The following is a 26,205-nucleotide window of genomic DNA, read 5'->3' on the forward strand; positions in this document are numbered from 1 at the left end:
TGCTCCCCTCTGGTCTCAGCTGCAGCAAATGTCTCCAGACCGTGGCCACCTTAATCACACGGTATAAGCGTCTATTTTAGTTACATAAACAGAGTTGTCTACATTTGGACTCCGGGGCTGGCTGCAGGAATTTGTAAACAGCGTGGCGTACGCGTCTCACAGAAAGTTGCCAGGACATGCTCCTTTCCCACTGCCTGTTGTCCAGTTTTCCCTTTTATAGAGAGTCTGGCTGGGAAAGGGAGACGGAACTTATTTGGGAACAGGAGACAATCTCTCAGGCAAATTCCTCTCTCCCATTTCTGCAACCACCACCTCCTCTTCTGAAATGTTGAGGTCTGGTATGGAATGAAGGCTGCCCCTGAGTTATGAGTCCCTCGTAAATACTAGCTTCTCACAAATATAAATATCAACCTCACGCAAAACAAATTTGGGGAGATGTTATTCCCGGAAGGATAACAAGGGATTATGAAGCTTGAGGCAGGTTCTAAAAGCTGTTGGACGCCGCTGTCTCTATCAATGCCAAGACTCCGTGTGACATCACAACGTCCCCTTTGCTACCCCCACCTAAGAAGCTTCAAGCAGGGGCTGGGAAGGTTCTAGAATGAAGATAGGCTTGGGGCCACGGAGAAGTGGTAGCCTCAAGGGGGAGAGGGGCGTTCGTCCTTTTCCTTCATTGAACAACCATTAAGGAAGCATCTATTCAGATTAGATGCTGCATTCAGCAGTGTGTGCCTTAGAAGACGTCTAACACACACCGTCGGCATCAGGCAACATCAGCAAAAAGTGGAAACAGGGAGAGTCACGTAGATGGATTTGGACTGGCAAAGGGAGGCGAGTTTTACCTAACACATACGTGTCTGCTGAATGAATAAGTGAATAGGTGAGTGAACAACAGGTCTGTGACTGAGAATGAAGCCTGCTACAGTGGCTGGAATCGAATCCTAATCTTAATTCATTGCAAGTTCACTTTTACTCAGACTTACAGCTAGAGTCACAAGCTGTCCCTTTCAGCCTGGAACTAGGGGGCAGGATGGAAAGCAATTCCCAGGCAAACCAGCACAAATACTCCTCCTGCTCAAAACTTCAAAGGAAAGAGAAATAAGAAGAAGAAAAGCTCCCTTCGAGGAAATACCTGAACTGTGGGGAAATGGGAGGAAAAATCAGAGGTCATTGGGACATACAGCATATATACACAGTTGTGTCTCTCCTTTTATGTTTTAGGAAAACAAAGAAGCAGAAAATAATTTACCTACGTAGAAAGACACAGGGAAATTAGTAGGTTATGGGGAATTGGGCACTGACAAGCAAAACAAGAAGACTTCAGTTCTTAAAATAGTCTCAAACAAGCTCCACAGTAAACAAAGCTACAGGTAGCCTTTTATTTCATCTCTGCAGAGAATGGCAGAGAAATCAGGGCTTTGAGTCACTCAAAATGTTGTATGTGTCTGGAACAGTTACCTATGTCCCAGGAGCATTTATACAAGGGAAAACGGAAGCTGCAATAAGCAGGAATTTAAAGCAATTAATGTTTAGCGTAAAGGTTCTATCTTCTACCTAAACGTTTTCTTTCTTTACTTTTTGCTGTTAAGTGTAACCCTCTTAGGAAGGTGCGTGGATGTTAATATTTAGTGATTTGATTTTTAAGGAAGCAACGGTGTTTGCTCTTTTAATAAAGAGTTGAATGTGTTAGAGATGCTGTCGCCGAGTGGGAAGCAGCAAGGATGTCAGAATCAGTGACCATCAAAGACAAGTACGGCTGGTCTACGGGATGAAAAAGCTCAGCTTTGGCGCCACCTGGTGGCAGTCACCTAAATAAGAGCGAGGCATATTGCTCATTTAAGCTCAGAAAGCGACAGAAAAGGTCCCTGAGGTCATCGAAAACATCATTTCGTGAGTTTTTGCACAGTGAGCAGTTGTGCAAAAGAATGACCTGGACCTGGTTCTTTCATTATAAAACTTTTGAGTCCGATGGAAAATGGTCTCTGAAGGCTTCATGCCTCAATTTTTTATCTTTTATATATATATTTTTAAAGTGTTTTAAAAAATAAGTGTAGTTGATCTACAACATTGTGTTAGTTTCTGGTGTACAACAAGGTGATTCAGTTATATATATATGTGAATCCTTTTTCATATTCTTTTCCATTATGATTTATCACTGGGCTTCCTAGGTGGCGCAGTGCTAAAGAATCCACCTGCCGATGCAGGAGACACAAAAGACGTGGGTGTGATGATATCTGGGCCGGGAAGATCCCTGGAGTATGAAATGGCAACCCACTCCAGTGTTCTTGCCTGGAGAACCTCATGGACAGAGGAGCCTGGCAGGCTACAGTCCGTGGGGTCACAGAGTCAGACACGACTGAACACACACACATATGATTCATCACAGGATACTGAATATAGTTCCCTGTGCTCTACAGGAGGACCTCATCCTTCCTTTATGATGCAAGTGACTTAATCGTGTGAATTCAATGCCTTGTGCCTGGGGTTTCTTATCTGTATAATTGGGGCAACGATGAAACCCATTTCATAGGATTATTGTGAGCCTTAAACGAGCTAGTGTATGTGAACAATTAAACTTTTGAGTCCAAGATTATGACTTCTGGTCATCATTTCTTCCTCATCTGTCAAGTCTCAGATGGGGCTTGCAGGTTGGGGTAAAGATCAGAAGTGCCTCAAACATTGCCTGGCACACAGCAGGTGCTCTTACTAGGAGCAGCCAAGCTAGTGGCAATGGCTTTGGCATTATTGTTGGACAGGGGCAGGGTGAATCTCGGAAAGCTGGCGGTGGGCTGCAACTTTTGACGGTGTTTGAACGTTGGTGCTATGAGTGATTTCCTGAGAGAAGGGGATGCCATGGTCCATTAGATCTGTGCGGGAAACTGCAAGGGCAGCCAGAACCTGGTTTCTTCAATGACAGCTAAGTGCCAGGTTGAACCTCCTGGGCAAGACTTTGCCCCAAGGCTTGAACACCACTCTTAGGTCCTGCCCAAACTTTGGACAAGTTCGCAGAGCCGTCAGAGAGGAGACAGCTCTGCCTGAGACTGTCATCGGGGCAAACAGGGAAGACGGTAATAAGAGAAGAATTGGAGAAAGTGGAAATGATGATTGGGACCCTTCTCCGTGTCTTGGTTCCTCCCTGTGCTGGACTGGAAGATCTTTAAGGCCCCATATGGTCCTAACGTTCTGCCCAGGATTTATAACCATGGATACAAAACACAAAGCTATGCTGGTGAGGATATGGAGAAACTGGAATTTTCACTCTTTCTTGGCTGGAATATAAACCAGTATAGCAGCTCTGGAAACTAATTTAGCAGTTTCTTAGAAAACTAAATAAGCATCTGCCATATGACCCAGCTTGGAAGGAAAGCTATAACAAACCTAGACAGTATATTAAAAAGCAAAGACATCACTTTGCCAGCAAAGGTCTGTAGAGTCAAAGCTATGGTTTTTCCAGTAGCCATGTACAGATGTGAGAGTTGGACCATTAAGAAGGCTGAGCACTGAAGAAGTGATGCTTTAGAACTGTGGTGCTGGAGAAGACTCTTGAGAGTCCCTTGGACTGCAAGGAGATCCGACCAGTCCATCCTAAAGGAAATCAACCCTGAATATTCATTGCAAGGACTGGTGCTGAAACTGAAACTCCAGTACTTTGACCACCTGATGCAAAGAGCCGACTCATAGAAAAGACTCTGATGCTGGGAAAGACTGAAGTCAAAAGGAGAAGGGGGCAGCAGAGGATGAGATGGTAAGATAGCATCACCAACTCGATGGACATGAATGTGAGCGAACTCTGGGAGATAGTGAAGGACAGGGAAGCCTGGCATGCTGCAGTCCCTGGAGGCCCATGGCTTAGTGACTGAATAGCAACAGTATGACCCAGCAACTGAGCTCTTGAACATTAATCTTGGAGAAATGAAAACTTTTGTTCACACCCAAACCTGTACATGAATGTTCATAGTAGCTCTGTTTACTCTAACAGAAAACCGAAAACAATTCAAATGTCCTTCAGCAGGTGAAAGGTTAAACATTGCTAGAATGGAATACTACTCAGAAACACAAAGAAACTAGCTATTGACATACACAGCAATGTGGATGGATCACATGGGTGCTATGCTGAGTGGGAAAAAGCCAGTCTCAAAAGGTTATTTACGTATGATCCTATTTACAGAACATTCTCAAAATGACAGGTTTATAGAGAGTGAAAACAGAAGACAGAGGGTGGGAGAGAGGGGTGCAAGTGTAAAAGGGGGTGTTAGGGGGTTTCTCAATCTTCCCAGATGGCACTAGTAGCAAAGACTCTGCCCGTCAATGCGGGAACCACAGGAGACACAGGTTCGATCCCTGGGTCAGGAAGATCCCCTGGAGGAGGGCATGGCAACCCACTCCAGTATTCTTGCCTGGGGAATCCCATGGACAGAGGAACCTGGCGGGCTACAGTCCATGGGGTTGCAAAGAGTCGGACATGACTGAGCACACACAGGGTTTCTTAGAGGTGAGGAGGCAGTTCTGTACCTTGTTGGTGGTAGTTTCATGAATCGACACACTAGAGGAAAATTGCACCAAACTATGCACACATACCAATTCAATGGACATGAACTTGGGCAAATTCTGGGAGACAGTAAGGGACAGGGAGGCCTGGCGTGCTGCAGTCCATGGGATTGCAAAGAGTCAAACATGACTTGGTGACTGAACAACAACAACAAACACACAGAGATGAACGTAGGTAAAAACACTGAAATCTGAATAAGGCCTGTGGTCTAGTTAACAACATGGTATTGGTATACATTCCCTGGTTTTGATATTTTGTGGTAGTTTTGTAAGGTGTCATTATTGAGGGAAGCTGAGTGAAGGGTACATGGGACTCAGCATGTTTGCAACGTCTTCCGACTCTACAGTGATTTCAAAATAAAAATGATTAAAAAGAAATGTATAGAACAGTTCTATCCATCACTGACTAACATAAAAATTAATAAATAAATAAGCCCAGACCTTGTTCAGGGCTATTGCTGGATCTCAGCAGGGAGAGAAGCCCACCACCCAGGGCACAGCACATCTCTGATGCCCAGTGATGACCACGGCTGGACCACGTGGCTTTGTGAGCCAGGCACGCCTGACAGCGCTGTGGGGACACAGTGTGGTCATTTTGAACACTGCAGCCTCTGGTTTAGATTTGCTTTCTCTAGCCTGAGCCGAGGAGAACCTATAATAAACACCGTGCCTAGTCAGGTCTGAAAGACCATCGGCAAGAAAGAGGTGGTCAGGAATTTTCCAGAGGTGGACAGCAGAAGCCATCCTTCTGGGCCATCCCTCTTCTGGATACCCATGAGGCTGTTCTGTCTCCTTGAGATTGCTAATCTGAGGCAAATTCTTTTGCTTTTAATTCAAATTTTTTGTTGTAAGAACACTTAACAGGAGATCTACCCTTTTAAAAAAATTTTAGGTGTACATTACTGTTGAGTCTAGGTGCAACGTCGCACAGCAGATCTCCAGAGCCTATTCATCTTACCTGACTGAAAGCTTATGCCCGGTGATTAGTAATTTCCCATTTACAACCCCCCCAGCCCCTGCAATCACCGTTCCACTTTTTGATTTTATGAACTCGACTATTTCAGTTGTCTCATGTAAGTGGAAGCATGCAGTGTTTGTCTTTCTGTGACTGGTGAATTTCCATCAGCACGATGCCCTCAAGGTTCCTTTGTGTCTTGACATATCACAGAATTTTCTTCTTTTTAAAGGCTTATAGTATTCCATTATAGGTGTCTACCACATGGTCTTCATCCATTCATCCACTGAGGGGCGCTTAAGTTGTTTCCATGTCCTGGCTCTTGTGAACAGTGCTGAGATGAACATGGGGGGTGCAGATATCTCTTCAAGATCTTGATTTTGATTCATCTGGATAAATATCCAGGGCTGGGGTCACTAGATCACATGGTAGTTCTAGGTTTAATCTTTTGGGGGCCTCTGTACTGTTGTCTATAGGGACATGGCCATTCTGAATTTTCACCAACAGTGTGCAGGGGTTCCAGTCTCTCCACATCCTCTCCAACACTAGTTGTCTTTTAAAAAAACAAAAATAATAGCCATCCTGACATGTGTGAAGTGAAGCAAATTCTTCAAACTACCACACTTTGGAATCTAGGAGAGTCCTGAAGAAGAGAGTTTTCTCCTAGACAGAGAAAGGACTTGTTCTAAATGTTCAAGGCGATGGAATTCCTACAAATCATTTCTTAAGGGAGCGGGTACTTGGGCTTGGTGGATGTCCCTCTTTGAGATCCAATCTGAGTGCATCAGGAGGGCAGAAGGGCTGGGTGTGCACAGTGACAGGGCCAAGGTGGGGTTGCTGGGGCACCTGGGGATCTCTTCTGGCCCTGGACACTCCCCATCCCAAGCTTCTGTCTTTGAATCAGACACAAACTTTCCAAAGAAAACCCACTCAACAATCTGCCTAAGTGAAGCACTCAGGACTAAGGAGAGATGTTGTCAAGGGCACATCTGGGAAGTGTGTCACCAGATGCATTCACGGGAAGCTGGTTTCTAAGTAGAGACCAAAAGGCAGGTCTGATTCCTGGCAAAACTGGAAAGCAAGACAAAGTTGCTCATGAGAATCCTCTTCTCTGCTCCCCTATCGGGGTTGATCTGCTTTTCCCTACAAGGGTCCAAGGCCTCCCACTACTTCTAGGGAGGCAAAGCCCCCATGGTTCTCTCTTCTCAACTTTCCATGTTTCAGTCGCCCCACACCTGTGGCCCACAATTTTGAGGATTCTTTTTTCTTTGTTTTGATTCTCCTCCTCTTTGAAAATCATCTTTGTAAAATAACCCTGGTATCACAGTAAGGTAATCATTCATTCCAGATTAGCACAGGGGAGGAAAAGACGCCGAAAGCTCAGCTTCTATGTACACAGGTGCTGAATGGAATCTCAGAGACAGAGATTTGGGTGAAGTGGAAAAGGACAGCTTTATTATTTTGCAGGAACTGCAGGAAATACAGCTTTGATCCCTGAGTCAGGAAGATCCCCTGGAGGAGGAAGTGGCAACCCACTCTAGTATTCTTGCCTGGAGAATTCCCATGGACAGAGGGGCTTGGGGACTACAGTCCATAGGGTCACAATGAGTCGGACACGACTGAACGACTGAGCACACCCATGAATCTGGAAAGCACTGAGAGCTTTTGTTCAACCAGACTCAGAACAAGAAGTTACAGATAAGATTCTTGCTGTCGTGAAACTCAGGTTCTAATTAGAGACAGGGCATGGGGATCGATAAAACAGGATCACCTCAGACTTCAGAGATGCCATCATGCAAGGGGGTACAGTCCGTGCACAGAATTCCACTAACACTCTAGTCTAAGTGAAGGGTGTCCCCGGGTTGTACACTGACAGTGTATGGAACAGGATGGGGTAGCCCTACACAATTCAGATAATTTAGAATTGTTCTGAGTGACTGATGACTGGGCTGGGCATCCATGTTACAGATCTGGTGCGCAAGGGTAAAAAAAATTGGCTGAGAAGATGTCATTCGAAGTGAACAAGAAGCAAGCCATGCTAACATCTGCAGGAATATTGTTCCAGGCAGAGAGAACAACTGATGCAGAGATGCTGTGGCAGGCCAAATGATGGCCTCTCGAAGACGCCCACTTCCTGATCCTTGGAACCTGTGAATAAAGTTGACTTACATGGCAGAAGGGATGCTGCAGCTGTGAGTAAGTAAAAAGTCTTGAGGTGAGATTATTCTGGACTATTTGCGAAGGCTAAGTGCAACCACAAAGGTCCTTGTAAGAGACAAGCAAGAAGGTCAGGGTGAGAGGTAAGAAAGGTGAGGATGAAAGCAGAGGTTGGAGTCACATGAAGAAGAGGCAGTGAGCCAAGGAATGTAGGCAGTCTCTAGAAGCTGGAAAAAACAAGGAAACAGGTCCAAACCCGTAGAATCTCCAGAAGGAATCAGCCCTGCTGACACCTTGCTTTTAACCCAGCGAGACTCATTTTGGACTTCTGACCTCCAGAACTTTGAGATAATAAATATGTGTTGCTTTAAGCCACTAAGCTTGTGACAGCTTATTGCAGCAACAATGAGAAACTAATACAGACACTAAGGCACAAACCAGAAGAACAGGGAAGCACGATCAGGTTACGGGGGCAGGTGAGATCAGAGAGAGGACCAGGGGTCCTCTGTTGGCTTGCAGGCTGCACTAAGGAGTCTGAATTTTACTCCAAAGGTGATGGGAAACCAGTGGAGAGTTTTATGCAGGGCAATAGCATGTTCTGATCTGTTTCTAAAAGGTCATGCTGGTTGCTCTTAGACCTGGATGAATGAGGACAAAGAGCAGAAGAAGGCTGAAGGCAGAGAACAAGCCACAACAAAACCACAAGGCAAGAGGTTCAAAGTAGACTGAGTTGGGATGTGTTTTGAAATGTCAGATTAAAACATGAAACCACAAAAGCAGTAAGAAATAAAGCTGAATCTATTGCTTGCCAGACAAAAAGACACGATCAAAAGGTCTGCCTGTGCAGAAATAGGAAGAAAAAATCTTAGGGCAACAATAAAAAAAAAAAAGTACAACAGAAAAGGACAAGTTTCTGAGAACAGGTGTCCAGTTGGTGCATGAGATGGACTGCAACTCTTCTTTGCAGTTGGCCATCATACTAGTTACAACACAAAAGACCAGACGCAGTTTCCAATGAAGTTGAGTTGGGTTGCCATAGTTCCGGTAGGTTCAATGTCACCCAGATGTCACACTTAGACATCCAAGCTCAAGACTTGGAGAGATTTTTCTTGATAGGAGTGAATCTACAGTATCTGCTGATGGATTGGATATGGGAAGTAAGGAAAAGAAAGGAATCAGAGCTTATTCTTGGGTTTTTGGCTTAAGGAACTGAGAGGATGGTGGGTGTACCTTTACTGTGATGGTGGGAGGAGCAGATCTGGGCGAGAATTAAGCACTCTGTTTGGACCTTTGAAGCCGAGATGTCAACAGACAAGCAAGCAGAAATGTTAAGAAAGCATTTGGATGAGGCTAAAGTTCAGAGGAGAGAACTGGCCTGGAGACATAAATTTATAAATATGGATTTTTAAGATATCAATTTAATTATGGTATAGTTTACATCAAGTTACATGTACTTATTTCAAGTGTACAGTCGTATGACAAATGTATACACTCGGGTAACCACCACCGCAATCAAGATATGGAACAATTCAGTCACCAGCAAAACTTTTCTTCATCCTTTGAGTTCATGCTTCTCCTCACTTGGCCCCAGGAAACAACTGATCTGCTTTCTATCGCTATAGGTTACGTTTGCCCTTTCTGGAATTTCTAGAAATGGACTTACACAGTAAAACCCCTTTTTTGTCTGACATGTTTCGCTCAGATAATGTTTTTGAGATTCATCCGTGTGGTTGCATGTATCATTGGTTTGTTCCTTTTTATTTTTGAGCAATAGTCTATTGTATTCATAGACCACAATTTGTTTACTTGTTTGTCTGTTGAGGGATATGTGGGTTACTCCCATTGTTTATATTATGAATATAATTGTTATGAGCATTCATATGTAAGTCTTTGTGTGGACATACTTTTTTCATTTATCTTGGGTAAATACATAGAAGTGGAAATTGTTGAGGCCCTTTTTAAAGATTAATTGATTTGGCTGTGCCAGTCTCAGCTGCAGCATGTGGGATCTTTTTCAGCTGCAGTATGTGGCATCTAGTTCCTTGACCAGGGATTGAACCTGGGCCCCTGCACTGTGTGGAGTCTTAGCCACTGGACCACCAGGGAAGTTCCCAGTGGGGCCCTTTTGCTACATTATTCAGAAACCACCAAACTGTTTCCAAGTGGTTGCATCATTTTCCATTCCCACCAGCGATGAGGAAAGTTCCAGCCACTCCACAGCCTCACCAACAATCAGTGTTGTCGGTCTTATTTAAAGCTTAGCCATCCTAGTATGTGAGCGGTGGCATCTCGCTGTGGTCGTAAGTTCATTTCCCGGCTGACTGACATTGAGCCGCTGAGGGGTATAGGAAGAAGTTCAAGGGTAGCTTAAAAAGAAAAGAAAAGAAATAATGATTAACTCCAAGAGGAGGAGGGAAAACTTGTACGGGAAAGATGTAATTACGGCTCACTATGTGAGTCATCAAGGAACAAGGTTTCTATCACCATAGAAATACAAACTCTTGATATTGGATTTAACCCTAAATTGTGATGTAACTAACTTCCCAAGTGGCACTAGTGGTAAAGAACTCACCTGCCAATGCAGGAGACTTAAGACACACAGGTTTGATCCCTGGGTTGGGAAGATTCCCTGGAGGAGGAAATGGCAACCCACTCCAGTATTCTTACCTGGAGAATCCCATGGACAGAGGAGCCTGGCGGGTTACTGTCCACAGGGTCGCAGAGAACCAGACACGACTGCAGTGACTTAGCACTCACGTGACATCACTGCATTGGAGGGTGTGGAGGAAGGCAGGTACGGAGGCACAGCCTCTGGCCATCATGGGAAGACAACAGAGGCAGACTGTGCAGGGTATCTCTCCTCGCAGGACTGAGGCAGAGACTGACTGAGCTGAGATTCTCCAGAGACAGGTAGCAACCCTTTACCTTCCCCATCATCTGTCATCAAAGTTGGGTTCTTCTTAAGACGTGGTGGTAGCCTCTTGGTTTTTATCCATAGTGGTGCCTGAAGTACACTGCATGGAGCTTGAAAGGCAGACAATTCTTTTTTTATTTTTTTTAATTTTATCAATACATTTGGGGCTTCCCTCGTGGCTCAGTGGAAAATAATATGCCTGCCAATGCAGGAGACAAATCAGGGTTTGATCAAATCAGGGTTTGATCCCTGGTCCGAGAAGATACCACATGCTGTGGAGCAACTAAGCCCCACATGCCACAAAGGGGACTTCCCTTATAGCTCAGTCGGTAAAGAATCTGTCTGCAATGCAGGAGACCTGTGTTCAATTCCTGGGTTGGGAAGATCCCCTGGAGGAGGAAATGGCAACTCACTCCAGTATTCATGCCTGGAAAATCCCATGGACAGAGGAGCCTGGCGGGCTACAGTTCATGGGGTCACAAGAGTCAGGCACAACTTAGCAACTAAACCACCACCCTAGAGTCTGTGTTCCACAAGAGAACCCACCGCAATGACAAGCCAGTACACTGCGACTGGAGAGTAGCCCCCGCTCGCTGCAACTGGAAAAGAGCCTGAGCAGCAATGAAGACCCAGCACAGCCAAAACATGAAATAAAAAGACAAATAAAATTATTTAAAATTTTTAACAATACATTTAATGTAAACTAGTATATCCAAAATATTATCATTTTGATAAGACATTAATATAAAAATTATTAATAAGATGTTTTGTATTATTTGTGATAGTCTTCAAAATCTGGTTTGTATTATACACTTACAGCACATTTCAATTCAGATCAGCCACGTTATGAGTTCAGTAACTGTCTGACGGGACAATGCACATCTAAATGCTGAGCAGGGAACCTGAGGCAGCTATCCAGTTCAAGCTAAACAAACAAGCCAACGTACTTTTCTTTGCATAAGTTATTTAGATATTTTAGGATAAAATGGTTTTAAGCCTATGTGTTTACTCCAGGTATTAAATCTGTTTCATCTCATTGATATTTTGGATAAAAATCAAATCTGAGAGACTTGAAAGAAGAGTCAATGTTAAGTTCTTGTAAGTATTTTAAGTTAGCATACTGCTATTTTATAGGCTTTCCCCGGTGGCTCAGTGGTAAAGAACTCACCTGCAATGCAGGAGACATGGCAAGAGCTGTGGATTCGATCCCTAGGCTGGGAAGGTCCCTGGAAAAGGAAATGGCAACTCATTTCAGTATTCTTGCCTGGGAAATCCCATGGACCGAGGAGCCGGGCAGGCTATAGTCCATGGGATCACAAAGAGTCGGATACAACTTAGCGACTAAACACACACACACACACAGTGCTAAGTAATAGCACTGCTAAACACAGCGCTATTTTGCATGTATAAAATTCACTAGATTTGATATTCAAGTTTTCCCAATATTCTGTAACTCTGTTTTAACCAACTTATCATCTGAGTTTCTACAGTTGAAAGGAAGACTCAGTTCTAAACAAAGTCTTCTACGCTCTTCTCTTTCAAAGGAATTTTGGGTTTTGTTAGTGCTGGATGTCAGAATGAATAACACTTCATTTTAAATCCAAAAGCAGATTCAGCTCTCTAGATTTTAAAAACATGCCCTGTGTAGGCAGAGGTAAGTAACGCTGTATGTGAAGATGTGGGCTGCCGCAAAGTTTTGAAAGAGAACATTTACTTTCATGTCCCTTGCTTTCTGGGAAGGTAGCATTTTACTGTTGGGGACAAGGCAGAGTAAGTCTATCGAGAGCCTTCTGCAGAGGTCAAGAGGGCCGATGTCCATCAAGAGAAACAGGAGACAGCTCTGTCCCCCTTCCACTTTCTTCTCCAGCTTGTAACAGATACTTGCAAAGAAAGTGAAAGTGTGAGTCGCTCAGTCGTGTCTGACTCTTTGTGACCCCATGGACTGTAGCCCGCCAGGCTCTTCTGTCCATGGAATTCTCCAGGCAAGAATACTGGAGTGGGTAGCCATTTCTTTCTCCAGGGGAACTTCCCAAGTCAGGGATTGAACCCGGGTCTCCTGCATTGCAGGCAGATTCTTTATTATCTGAGCCACCAGGGAAGCCCCTTACTTATGAAACAGATTCACAAACACAGAGAATGAATTTATGGTTGCCCAGGGGACGGATGGGAAGAAGGGATAGTTAGGGAGTTTGAGATAAGCAGATACACACTGCTATGAGTATATTTAAAATGGATAACCAACAAGGATGTACTGTGTAGCACGGGGAAGTCTGCTCCATGTTATGCGGCAGCCTGGATGGGAGGGGCGTCTGGGAGAGAGTGGAGACATGTATGAGTATGGCGGCCCCTTTGCTGTCCACCCAAAGCTGTCACAACATTGTTAATCTGCTATACTTCAAATTAAAAAAAAAAAAAAGAGCTACCCTTCTCATAATAAGGCTGGTCAAGTTGTACTTCTCACTGCCATGTCCTCTTTTTATTTCTCTGAAAAATAATAGCGAAAGTTAATACATGTAAGGCACTTACTTTCTTATTATGTGCCAGGTCTGTACTAAGTGCTTTATGTTCTTTATCTCATCTCATTTTTTACGACAACCCAGTGAGGTAGAAACTCCTTTCCATCTCGCAGCTGAAGAATCCACAGATCAGGAACACTATGTAATTTGCTCTCCAGGTTTGTCAGCCTCCAAAGCCAAGCTCTTAGCCTCCAGGATATATCACCTTCCAGTCTTGCTCTAATTACCAAAATGTAGACTCACTCACTCTTTTGATTCTTCTTAGCTCTGCACCAGGAAAATTCAAGTTGCAAAGTTAAACTGATGCTGAAGCTGAAGCTCCAATAATTTGGCCACCTGATGCGAAGAATTGACTCACTGGAAAAGACCCAGAGGATGGCAAAGATTGAAGGCAGGAGGAGAAGGGGACGACAGAGGATGAGATGGTTGGATGGCATCACTGACTCGATGGACATGAGTTTGAGCAAACTCTGGGAGTTGGTGATGGACAGGGAGGCCTGGTGTGCTGCAGTCTGTGGGGTCGCGAATAGTCAGACACGACTGACCGACTGAACTGAAGGTTAAACCACTAGGGCTGCCGGAAGAGTGAGACCAGCGTCTGTTCCTTGTTTCACCAGCAGGGGGCACAGTCCTCTCTGTGTTTCCCAGGGAGACATTTAAATGTCCTGCTTCTGTTTCGGGAGAAGGCAATGGCACCCCACTCCAATACTCTTGCCTGGAAAATCCCATGGACAGAGGAGCCTGGTAGGCTACAGTCCATGGGGTCGCTAAGAGTCGGACATGACTGAGCGACTTCACTTTCACTTTTCCCTTTCATGCACTGGAGAAGGAAATGGCAACCCACTCCAGTATTCTTGCCTGGAGAATCCCAGGGATGGGGGAGCCTGGTGGGCTGCCGTCTATGGGGTCGCACAGAGTCGGACACGACTGAAGCGACTTAGCAGCAGCAGCAGCAGCTTCTGTTTCTATGAAGGCACTTTCAGTCCAATTGGACCATCAAATCCTTCCTTTCTGGTGGAGTTTGCCTTGTCTTGTTAAGTGAAGGTAATTTTAGAGGACTAATGGTGTCATAAGAAGCTGGTGCAGAGTTTTAGACATCCTTGTATTTCTTCAGATCACATCTAATACATTAGCTACAGTACTTGGTTGTTGCTGGTGTGCAGTGTCCACCTCTTTGCGACCCCATGGACTGCAGCACGCCAGGTTCCTCTGTCCTCCACCAACTCCCGGAGCTTGCTCAAACTCATGTCCATAGAGTCGATGATGCCATCCAGCCATCTCATCCTCTGTCGTCCCCTTCTCCTCCTGCCCTCTGTCTTTCCCAGCAACAGGGTCTTTTCTAATGAGTCGGCTCTTCATCAGGCGGCCATGGTACTTTGTAGGTCATTTTAAGCCCCAGCCCTCTTCCGCTTGCCAGCCAAAGTACTGCAAACCTTAATGTTCAGAGCACCGCTTAATGAGAAAATCCAAGATGAAACAAAGTTAACGTTCCTTTACACTGGAACATTACTGAATAATGGCCAGCCCCCTGACTCTCAAATGACTTTGGTGGAGTGCAACTTATGCAGCCGCCATTCAGGAACCAGACTCAAACCCTGACTCTACCTCTTAAAAGAAAAAGAAAAAACTTACTTTTAAAATTCATTCATTTGGCTGTGTTGGGCCTCAGTTGTGGGACGAAGAATCTTCCTGTGTCTTGGGAGACATTTTTTGTGGCCCACAGAGTTTCCCAGGTAACTCAGTGGTAAAGAATCCGCCTGTCAATGCCGGAGACTCAGGAGACGTGAGTTCGATTCCTGGGTTGGGAAGATCCCCTGGAGAAGGAAATGGCAACTCACTCCAGCATTCGTGCCTGAAAAATCCCATGGACAGAGGAGCCTGGTGGGCTACAGTCCATGGGGTCACCAAAGAGTTGGACATGACCTAACAACTAAACAACAACGACACAGACTGTCTAGTTGTGGCTTGAGGGCTTAGTTGCTCTGTGGCATATGGAATCAATTTTCGCCACCGGGAATCGAGCTCACGTCCCCTCCATTACAAGGTAGATTCTTAACCCCTGGACCACCAGGGGGACTTCCCTGGCCCACCTTCTATGTCATTCCGACCTGTTGATCTCACTGTGCCTGGATTCCCTAGATGTCAAGTTCATAGTACTTTTCACACTGGGTTGTGGAAACAATCACGTGATGCTGATACAATCAAAGCATTTGAGAAGAACCTGGCACATGGTAAGGACTCAGTGTGGCAGCTTCTACTAAGTCCCACTCTGCTCAGTTCCAGCGCCTCCAACTATCACAGAAAGGATCGTTCAGGAAGCAGAGTTTGTTTGGTTTTTTGTATTCTCTGCAGGCTTCTTTCATTTCCTCCATATAACACCTTTTGTGACCAGTGTCTATTTTACCAGGCAACAGCGTTGTTATAATTCATTTGGAAACTGTTCCCAGAGAGAGGTGAAAGGGTGTGAAGTGAGAGTCGCTCAGTCGTGTCCGACTCTTTGCAACCTCGTGAACTATACAGTCCATGGACTTCTCCAGGCCAGAATACTGGAGTGGGTAGCCTTTCCCTTCTCCAGGGGATCTTCCCAACCCAGGGATCGAACCCAGGTCTCCCTCATTGCAGGCAGGTTCTTTACCAGCTGAGCCTCCAGGGAAGCCCACAGTATTTAAACAAAATTTGGCTTATGAGAAGGTGGTCAGAATAGGAAGGCCTTGAAATATACTGACCGTCTTCTCAGTTCAGTTCAGTTCAGTCACTCAGTCATGTCTGACTCTTTGCGACCCCGTGGACTGCAGCATGCCAGGCTTCCCTGTCCATCACCAACTCCAGCAGCTTACTCAAACTCATGTCCTTGAATCAGTGATGCCATCCAACCATCTCATCCTCTGTCGTCCCCTTCTCCTGCCTTCAATCTTTCCCAACATCAGGGTCTTTTCCAAGGAGTCAGGTCTTCACATCAGGTGGCCAAAGTATTGGAGTTTCAGCTTCAGCATCAGTCCTTCCAATGAATATTCAGGACTCAACCCACACCAACCACCCACAGCCATATTCATGTCAGCTCTCTGGGACACGTTTCCTCCCCACGAGGTCTGCAGGAAAGGGTGCTGTCCACCGAGACTTGTCCCGGGGAAGGTGGCTCCTGGTACCCCGACTGAAGCTGGCATCACGGGGCTGGAGGTGGGGAACTTGTGCCCAAGGCCAGACTCCACCCAGGCACACCCCCTCCAGACACCAAGGTGAATTCCCAACTGCCGGTCGGTATTTGACTTTCCACATAAGATTAGATTAAATATTTGGGTTCATAAACACCTAGGACTGCAGACGGTGGTCAGCAAAGGCTTGGCTGGCTACAGGCTGAAGCTGCCCACAGGCTAGATTTATGCAGCACCCTGGAAGCTCCCCAAGCCAGCAAGAAGGTGCAGCGAAGAATTTCCTACCGTTCACACACCACACAGGCAAGTTTCCATCACAAATTCTTTACTGTTTGAGGAATTAAGTAACAAAGCTATGTTTTTCCCCCCAGAAAATGATAAAAGGAATGATTTTCCTGGTACAAGACCTGGCCTTTCCTTCCTTCTCTGCGCCCTTCTGCTCTGTCTCTCTCTCTCTCCTGCTTCTCCTCCTCCTCTTCCTCCTCTATTTTCTTCTTCTCCTTTCCCTCTTTCCCTTCCTCCTTCTTTTTGCAGGGCTTTCCATACTTGTTTCTTCAGTAGTTGCCTTTGCCCGAGCACCTTGAATGTGTATTTCTTTATTTTTAAAAATATTTTATTTATTTAATTGCACATGTGGGATCTAGTTCCCTGACCAGGAAATGGACGTGGGCCCTCTGCACGGAGAGGGTGGAATCTTAGCCACTGGACCATCAAGGAAGTCCCTTAATATTTAACTTTTTAAATGGAAGCTTCATGGTGAATGCAGATACTCGTCTTTTTCTATTCCTGTTACAAAAGGGAAAGACGGCTGCCTTTTGTAGGTCCGGATGATGCTAGTGAGCCATAGTCTTTGTAGGAAAGAGAGCTTTGGGTTTGAGAATCAAGGGCATGTTGCTTTCCTCATAGTGTTCCATTGTCCTTGTCATGACTTATGCACATTTGTGACAGGGGCTTCCCTGTCAGACGGTACAGAATCTGCCCGTGGTGTAGGAGACCTGGGTTCAATCCCAGGGTCAGGAAGATCCCCTGGAGAAGGGCATGGCAACCCACTCCAGTATTCTTGCCTGGAAAATCCCATGGACAGAGGAGCCTGGTGGGCTACAGCCTGTGGGGTCACAAAGAGTCAGACACGACTAAGCCATTGACACTTTCATTGTGTGACAGTTTAGGGGTTATTATGTGTCCTGAAGATAGGGTTCAACTCACTGATGTGTATGGACTCAAGCTTGGATCTTGGTCTCATTTCTTTTTGCCCGAGCTGTTGCAGGTGATGGAAACAGGGAGTTTCTGGACTTCGTGACCTCTGCTAGGACAAAGTAGAGGCTGGGTGCCAGCCTGGGTGAGTTGGGTTTCAAGACTCAGCACTGTAACTTTGGAAGGGGGATTCAAGCTTGTCTTGGGCTATAGTTATTCTACTCCCCAAAGTAGCAGCCAAGCCCCAAGAATCTCTAGGGGCTCATCCTTTTATCTGACTGAGCAAGAACCAACTATTAAAAATCCTTGAAAATGTAGAACCACTTGTATTAAATTATATGACCTTGCCAATATTTGACCATTTTAACCTCTATAAATGGCAACTTCAAATGGTTCAATAGGACGTAAATAATAGTGGCCTCCACATTCCTTCCTAAGTTGAATGCCCATTATGGTATTCAACTTAGAGGAGGAAAACGTGTTTATACTAAATGTGGTCAATGTCTATCAGTTAAATAGTTATTCTGGGTATCAGAACTGTTAGTCTGTTTGTGTCAGCAGAATGTGCATCAGTGAAACAGCTTTCACACACCATGATTTGGGTTTTGCCTGTGGGTATGGGACAGACACATGGGTTGCCCACTCAGCCATGTCTCCTGCAATGGCGTCTGAATAGTGAATCCTCCTTGGACTTGACTTTTTCAGTCTAGCCAGGGGTCAGCACTGAGGCATTTTATCCCCAGAGGGCCTTTTCAGCTCTGTGCTTAAAAAGCACCTCGTGATCTGCTTATCAATGGGCCATTGTCCATATAAAAGAGCTGAACAAATAATCAGCAGTATTAGCTCTAAAAGGCTGGTCAATGCAGTTTCGTCCACACCCAGAAACAAACCCAACTCCAGGGGAATTCTGAAGTCCTTCATCTCAAAGACACTTTGTGACAGATATTTTTGGTTTGGTTTTCGGGGGCCCAGGAGTCCCCCAAATGTGAATGTAGAGCTTCGTATCTGCGTACGTATACTTTTCTGGTGAAAAATAGTCATATTTTTCAATTTTGTTTTTCAAGGAATCTGGAGACCATCCCTACCCCTCCCCTCCCACAAATAAGTTAAGAATCACTATCGTAGTTTCCAGTTGAAATCTGCAGAACACAGGGTAGGAATGTTCATTCATTCACCAAACCAGTAATAAAACTCTGCTCCCCACCAACCCCTGGCTTCCCTGGTGGCTCAGATGGTAAAGAATCTGCTTGCAATGCAGGAGACCTGGGTTCAATCCCTGGTTGGGAAGATTTCCTGGAGAAGGGCGTGGCAACCCACTGCACTATTCTTGTATGGAGAATCCCACGGGCAGTGGAGCCTGGCAGGCTATAGTCCATGGGGTCGCAAAGAGTTGGACATGATTGACTTTCACTTCACCCACCAACCACTGTGCAGGCCCCGTGATTCAAAGATGCATAAAATGATCCCTGCCCTCCAGCAGCTCCATTCTCATGTCTTTTGGAGTCAAAGGATTTATTTTCTAAACATCAGTTTCCTCATTTGTAAAACAGAGGTTCAGTTCAGTCGCTTAGCTATGTCCGACTCTTTGCAACCCCATGGACTGCAGCACACCAGGTCTCCCTGTCCATCACCAACTCCTGGAGTTTACCCAAACTCATGTCCATTGAGTCAGTGATGCCATCCAACCATCTCATCCCCTGTCATCCCCTTCTCCTCCTGCCTTCAGTCTTTCCCAGCATCAGGGTCTTTTCCAACGAGTCAGCTCTTTGCATCAAGTGGCCAAAGTATTGGAGTTTCAGCTTCAACATCAGTCCTTCCAATGAATATTCAGGACTGATTTCCTTTAGGATGGACTTGTTGGATCTCCTTGCAGTCCAAGGGACTCTCAAGAGTCTTCTCCAACACCACACTTCAAAAGTATCAATTCTTCTATGCTCAGCTTTCTTTATAGTCCAACTCTCACATCCATACATGACTACTGGAAAAACCACAGCCTTGACTAGATGGACCTTTTCTGGCAAAGTAATGTCTCTGCTTTTTAATATGCTGCCTAAGCTGGTCATAACTTTTCCTCCAAGGAGCAAGCATCTTTTAATTTCTTGGCTGCAGTCACCATCTGCAATGATTTTGGGGCCCCAAAAAATAAAGTCTGACACTGTTTCCCCATCTATTTGCCATAAAGTAATGGGATCAGATGCCATGATCTTAGTTTTCTGAATGTTGAGCCTTAAGCCAACTTTTACTCTCCTCTCTCACGTTCATCAAGAGGCTCTTCTTCACTTACTGCCATAAGGGTGGTGTCATCTGTGTATCTGAGGTTATTGATATTTCTCCCTGCAATCTTGATTCCAGCTTGTGCTTTATCCAGTCCAGCATTTCTCATGATGTACTCTGCCTATAAGTTAAATAAGCAGGGTGACAATATACAGCCTTGACATACTCCTTTCTTGATTTGGAACCAGTCTGTTGTCCCATGTCCAGTTCTAACTGTTGCTTCTTGATCTGCATACAGATTTCTCAGGAGGCAGGTAAGGTGTCTAGTATTCCCATCTCTTGAAGAATTTTCCACAGTTTATTGTGATCCACACAGTCAAAGGCTTTGGCATAGTCAATAAAGCAGAAGTAGATGTTTTTCTGGAACTCTCTTGCTTTTTCAATGTTTCAATGGATGTTGGCAATTTGATCTCTGGTTCCTCTGCCTTTTCTAAATCCAGCTTGAACATCTGGAAGTTCTAAGTTCATGTACTGTGGAAGCTTGTCTTGGGGAATTTTGAGCATTACTTTACTAGTGTGTGAGATGAGCGCAATTGTGTAGTAGCTTGAGCATTCTTTGGCATTGCCTTTCTTTGAGATTGGAACGAAAACTGGCCTTTTCCAGTCCTGTGGCCACTGCTGAGTTTTCCAAATTTGCTGACATATTGAGTGCAGCACTTTCACAGCATCATCTTTCAGGATTTGAAATAGCTCAACTGGAATTCCATCACCTCCACTAGCTTTGTTTGTAGTGATGCTTTCTAAGGCCCACTTGACTTCACATTCCAGGATGTCTGGCTCTAGGTGAGTGATCACACCATCATAATTATCTGGGTCATGAAGATCTTTTCTGTACAGTTCTTCTGTGTATTCTTGCCACCTCTTCTTAATATCTTCTGCTTCTGTTAGGTCCATACCTTTTCTGTCCTTTATCAAGCCTATCTTTGCCTGAAATGTTCCTTTGGTATCTCTAGTTTTCTTGAAGAGATCTGTACTCTTTCTCATTCTATTGTTTTCCTCTATTTCTTTGCATTGATCCCTGAGGAAGGCTTTCCTATCTCTCCTTGCTATTCTTTGGAACTCTTCATTTAAATGGGTATATCTTTCCTTTTCTCCTTTGTCTTTCACTTCTCTTCTTTTCATAGCTATTTGTAAGGCCTCCTCAGACAACCATTTTGCCTTTTCGCATTTCTTTTTCTTGGGGATGGTCTTGATCACTGCCTCCTGGAGAAGGAGGTAATTGTCTACGTTTTAGAGTGGTTTTTATCATCCCATGAATAGCACACAATAAATGGGAAATTGAAAAAATAAGCAAGCAAGCAAACATGACAAGGAGTTCAGGGAAAAGCTTGTGTTGGGGTGACCCCTGACCTAGGTTCCTGAAACTACAAGTGCAAACCACCTTTCTACCATGTGTGAATCTTGGGCTTTCCTGGTGGTCCAATGCTTAAGAATCCATCTTGCAATGCAAGGGACACCGGTTTGATCCCTGGTCTGGGAAGATCCCACATGCTGTGGAGCAACTAAAGCCCATGGGCCACAACGTACTGAGCCAGCGCTCTACAGCCCAGAAGGCGAAACCACTGAGCCCACACGCTGCAATGACTGAAGCCCGTTCACCTTGAGCCTGTGCTCTGCAACAAGAGAAGCCACTGCAATGAGAAGCCTGAGCGTCACATCGAAGAGTAGCCCCCATTCACCGCAACTAGAGAAAGTCCGTGTGCAGCCACAAAGACCCACCACAGCCCCAAACTAAATATATCTTCAAAAAATAAAATAAAATGTATGAGTCTGCAGACACCCAGCTCCCTCCTCCCGTGGAGCTGTACTTCTTTCTTCCTCTGCGGTGACCCTCCCGTCAAGATTCAAAGCGCCCCATCCTCATTCTAACGTGGACAACTGGGGCTTCCCTTGAGGCACCCCATCCTGGATGGCGTTGCTAAGCATCAAAACACGCCTCTCCTGTGTCCACTATGTTCCCTCGGAGCCCTGAAGGAACAGAGGGCTAATGACTGAACTCTTCTTGCGAGTCAGGCTCTGGCCTGGAGTGTTCACAGGTGGTGAAGAGCTTAAGGGGTCACTTTGATGAAAACATTCACAGAACGGTGTTGGCAGTGAGCGTGAGGGACTCTACCATCCCTCCCGTGTGACACTGGGACTCTACTGCCTCCACTCGGAGGAGACAGGAATTACAGGCACAGAGACACAGGCCAGGAAGGAGATGCATGGAAGGCGGGTAGGCCAAGGAGCTCAGTGCACAGAGGAGCTTGTAATGGGACCACCTCTCTGGGGGAACCCAGATCCAAGGTGGGCCTCCAAGGTGGGCTTCGGGTGGCCCAGGGCATGCTGGAGCCACTTCACAGAATAGCTCTTCAGTGAGCAGAAACAACTAGAATAATTCTCATCTCAACAGAAAAAAAAAAAAAAATGAAGGGGATCCAGTTCTCTGTCCAGAAGAGGTCCCTTCTTCCCCTTCTCAGTTGCCTCCTACTCCACAGTTGCTCAGGGTCTTCTCCCAGCCTAAACTTCCCTCATCACCCACCAACCAGCCTTTTTTGTCATAAACTTAGCTCTTCTGGGATTTTTGTTTGTTTTGCTGTTCCCCTCCCTCCCCCATTGTCTCTATGTTCCACCCATTTTTCTATTTGACTTGACCAAAGAAAACTGACTTCTCTCTAGAGGGTGTAGCAGGGGGATGTATACGCTGGGAAATTGGTTTCCTTTATTGGTTGATGCTGTGGGAAAGGGTTGGCAGAAGCAGAGGGTGAGAAGACAGGTAGGTGAAGTGGTCAGGCTCCATCACATTTGTGAGGTGAGCCCCTGAGAGCACGGGAAGGGCTGGTTGTCTGTTGATGCATGAGACACGTGTGAGGTGCCCCCAGATGAGCAGACCTGGGCTCTTCAAGGTTGAAGAAGCCAGTGGTGATGACATCTTGAGTCTGGTTAAAGTCAATTCAGCTACACTCTTTCCAGTGAATTGTTATTTTAAGGGGGACAGGCATGCCTCAGTCATGGAAAATGTGCTTGGCGAGTTGTTGTTCAGCTGCTCAGTTGTGCCCAACTCTTTGGGACCCTACAGACTGTGCTTGGCGAGTACTTCAGGGCAATCTTACGTCTTTGTTAAATTTCCTTTTGACCCGCTCTGTTCACGCCTGTTACAACTCTTTGCGCTTCGCATGCTCCTTTGTTTCCATCTCTCCCACAACAGTGAGGTTCCACAGGTAGAATTCACATATTCACCGTTGCTTGCGTTTCCAATCCCAGCACGTACCTGGCACATTCATTTATTCATCAAACATCCATTGTGTGCCTAGAGCGTGCCAGGCTCTGTGCCAATGTTCACTACACCAGAGTAGACAGAGGTGATGTGAGCCATGCCCTCAGAGGGGTAATGGCTGATGGGAAAGGTGAGACCACAAGCGAATAATTACACACACACACAGAGTGACATATACACATAATTACCACATATTAGAGGGAGTGTTTTGAAGAAAAGTGAAAAGACACTGGGCTTACCTGGTGGCTCAGTGGTAAAGAACCCGCCTGCTAATGCAGGAGATGCGGGTTCGATCCTTGGGTTGGGAAGATCCCCTGGAAAAGGAAGTGGTAACCCATTCCAGTATTCTTGCCTGGAGAATCCCAAGGACAGAGGAGCCAGGCAGGCTCCATGGAGTCGCAAAAGAGTCCGACATGACTTAGCAACTAAAACAACAACCAAACAACAACAAAAAAAGACACCATTGGAGAGAACTGGGGGAGGGGAGAATGGCTGAGAGCAGGACCAGGGATATTTTCTCAGAAGCAGCAGCTAAGCTGGGCCCCAGGGGTCGAGGAGGTAGCAGAGGGAAGAGATGGGGAAAAGTATTCCAGGCTGAGGGAATAGAATGTGCAAATGTCCTGATTCAGAAGAATGTTTACTGACCTGGAGGAAGGCAGGCCAGGCCCATAAGACCAGTTACCCTAAGGGAAGAGTAACTGAGGATGTGGTTAGGGGCTGGCCGGGCCAGACCAGGAAGAAGGATTTTTACTTTGAGAACAACAGGAAGGTACTGCATGTTTTCAAAATGAGGGAACAATATGATCCCATTTCCCTCTTTAAGAGAGCACATTGACTGCTCAGAGATGGGCAGATGTGACCCTGGGTAGGCGGTTTTAGGGAGGGTTGTATTGAACTGCACTGTGTCCGCCAGGTGAGAGACGCTGGTGGCCGGGCAGTGGGAACAAGGATGGAGTTGAGAAATATGAGTGATCTCTCACATTGTTCCTTTGTATCACTTACTGAAAGTGCTTCTTTCAAATATGGAAGGACATACTTGTACCTTAGGGATACTTGGAATAAATCACAGCCTGCACATAGGAAATGGAGTGGATCACAATGTCTGTCCATGGCCCTTGCAAACTTCTGCCCCATAATTCTCCAAGAACACAGAACATACATCAGTCATTGCTTCCTTTAGCTGATGTCTGTGGAATATCTATTATGAATAAGGCATTGTGCTAGCTACTGTGAGGTGACCCGTCTATTTAGAAACAAAGTAATGGATGAAAGATTATCGATGAAAATTTTGAAGGTAAGAAAAATATAAAGAAGAAAAAAATCTGAGTATATCAGCCATGTTAACAGTTTAAACTTACTTATTTCCAGTCTTTTTCCATTTTCATCTGCATATATTATTTGTTTAGATATGTAAATTGGGATCATGATTCATATAGTTTTATGTGCTCTGTTACTTTTATGTGCTTATGTTACTTTTATTGTAAGATATTGTGCATGGAAAACTGCTGCATAAAATATGCAAAATTTAAAGAATAGTAAAATACACACTTAATCACCAGCCAGGGAAAGAAGAAATAATATTACTCCCCCTCAAACTTGTCTGCCCCTCCCTCCATTCCTTAAGGTAACCAAATAAAGAAAAGAATTCATTTTCTTAACCTTGTTCACCTATTTTATTATTTAAATTGCAGCAGGGCGGAAATATGCCAACTTTATCCAATCTGACACAGACACTGGAATATGTCTTCAAAAGGATTTTTATCACTTACATGGACAACTGGCGCAGGAACACAACGGTTGAGCAAGAGGCCCTGCAAGCCAAGGTTGATGCTGAGAACTTCTACTACGTCATCTTGTACCTTATGGTGATGATAGGAATGTTCTCTTTCATCATTGTAGCTATCCTGGTGAGCACGGTGAAATCCAAGAGACGAGAGCACTCCAATGACCCGTACCACCAATACATCGTGGAGGACTGGCAAGGGAAGTACAGAAGTCAAATTGTGAACCTAGAAGAATCAAGGGCCACCATCCATGAGAACACAGGTGCAGCAGCACTCACAATGTCTCCTTGATCAGAGGTGGAGGCATGGAGTCAACATCTGATATGCAAATATGAAGAGACGCTGGTTCTACAGAGTCAGTCCAAGTTGTCATGCTTCAAAGACACTAAGTTCCTCACTCTGTGTTGAGAATTTTCATTGAGATCACGTAGTTGATCAACTAAGATGATATTTCAATCTCATGCTTCATGTTTGCTCTGCGGAGCAATAATTTATGCCAAAGACCTCTTTTCTTTTCTGTGCAATGTCAATGTCATTTTAATCAATGTCAATAGTGAAAATAAAACCAAATTTGAAGTAATGTGCCTGGGCAGTGGCAATGGGGATAGGAAGGAGAAATTAACAAATCATTGAATATTTCTTCCTTGTAAAACATTATTTTGTGTGTTTGACTGATTCGATTTAAAAGTAACCTAAGTGTATTATTCAGAAATGGAGGTTCAAAAATCTATCACTTGCTCACTAGATTGAAGTAGGAGCATTTATTTATTAACTCATGATTATAGAGTCTGAAGTAACAAATAAATAGAACCACAGGTTTCCTTTATGTGTATTGCTTCCTTGGCATTGAGCTTATTTGGAAGTTGGAAGACAGAACCAACATTTCATAAGGGCAGAGTCCATACCAGATAAATGGAATCTTTAGCAACTACCTGGTGTAACAGAAACAGTTTTAATTAATATTTTGAATTTTACAGAAGACTAACTTAAAAAAGTTCTTGTTATTATAGAAAAAATGATAAAACGTGAAAATGCTGCTTGATAAACAACTCATTCTTTTCACTCAGTTTATTTTCTTGGTTTACAATTACTTATTTTATGTTTTAAGAAATTTATTTTCACGAATGTATGGAAAGTGGCTGAATTGCTGAGGTCTATTGAAGAGCTAGATAGTAAATGCTTAATATTCTGACCCTGAGCTCATGATATCATTGAATGTCAGGGCCAAGGGCACCTTGGAGATCACAGTATCCTTGTCAGACCATCTCATTTATGGAGAGGCAACTCCAGTTCACAGATTAGGTGATTTCATTCCTTAATTCAATCAACCACCATTTATTATCTGTCTACTTGGGTCAATGGCTTCCGTTGAGGCTCAGCTGGTCAAGAATCTGCCTGAAATGTAGGAGACCTGGGTTCGATCCCTGGGTTGGGAAGATGCCCTGGAGAAGGGAA

General features: G+C 44.8%; 1 protein-coding gene across 5 annotated transcripts; it reads left to right on the top strand.

The window, feature by feature from the left end:
- The first annotated feature begins 598 nt into the window (after positions 1-598).
- On the top strand, positions 599-25,330 carry KCNE2 (potassium voltage-gated channel subfamily E regulatory subunit 2). 5 transcript variants are annotated; one of them, XR_014077670.1, is made up of 2 exons: positions 599-880; positions 24,661-25,330. XR_014077670.1 is itself a non-coding variant. In XM_081572964.1 (2 exons), exon 2 carries the CDS (start codon positions 24,670-24,672, stop codon positions 25,039-25,041), a length of 372 nt encoding a protein of 123 aa, XP_081429090.1. In that variant the 5' UTR covers positions 599-880; positions 24,658-24,669; the 3' UTR covers positions 25,042-25,330. The 5 variants fall into 5 exon arrangements, 3 of the variants coding, with proteins under 3 accessions (XP_081429090.1, XP_081429089.1, XP_081429088.1); XR_014077669.1 differs by lacking the exon at positions 24,661-25,330 and adding an exon at positions 2,418-2,588; XM_081572964.1 differs by having other exon boundaries at positions 24,658-25,330.
- Positions 25,331-26,205: the final 875 nt, after the last annotated feature.

This window comes from Giraffa tippelskirchi, chromosome 2 (genome assembly GCF_054371585.1).
Source record: "Giraffa tippelskirchi isolate mGirTip1 chromosome 2, T2T-mGirTip1v1.2.pri, whole genome shotgun sequence".
Classification (NCBI taxonomy): domain Eukaryota; kingdom Metazoa; phylum Chordata; class Mammalia; order Artiodactyla; family Giraffidae; genus Giraffa; species Giraffa tippelskirchi.

Bases quoted from the DNA above. Each gene is read 5' to 3' on its own strand.
- KCNE2 (XM_081572962.1), top strand. From the start codon at position 24,228: ATGGATGAAAGATTATCGATGAAAATTTTGAAG. The intron at 24,261-24,657 runs GTAAGAAAAATA...TTTAAATTGCAG, and splicing joins TATCGATGAAAATTTTGAAG to CAGGGCGGAAATATGCCAAC.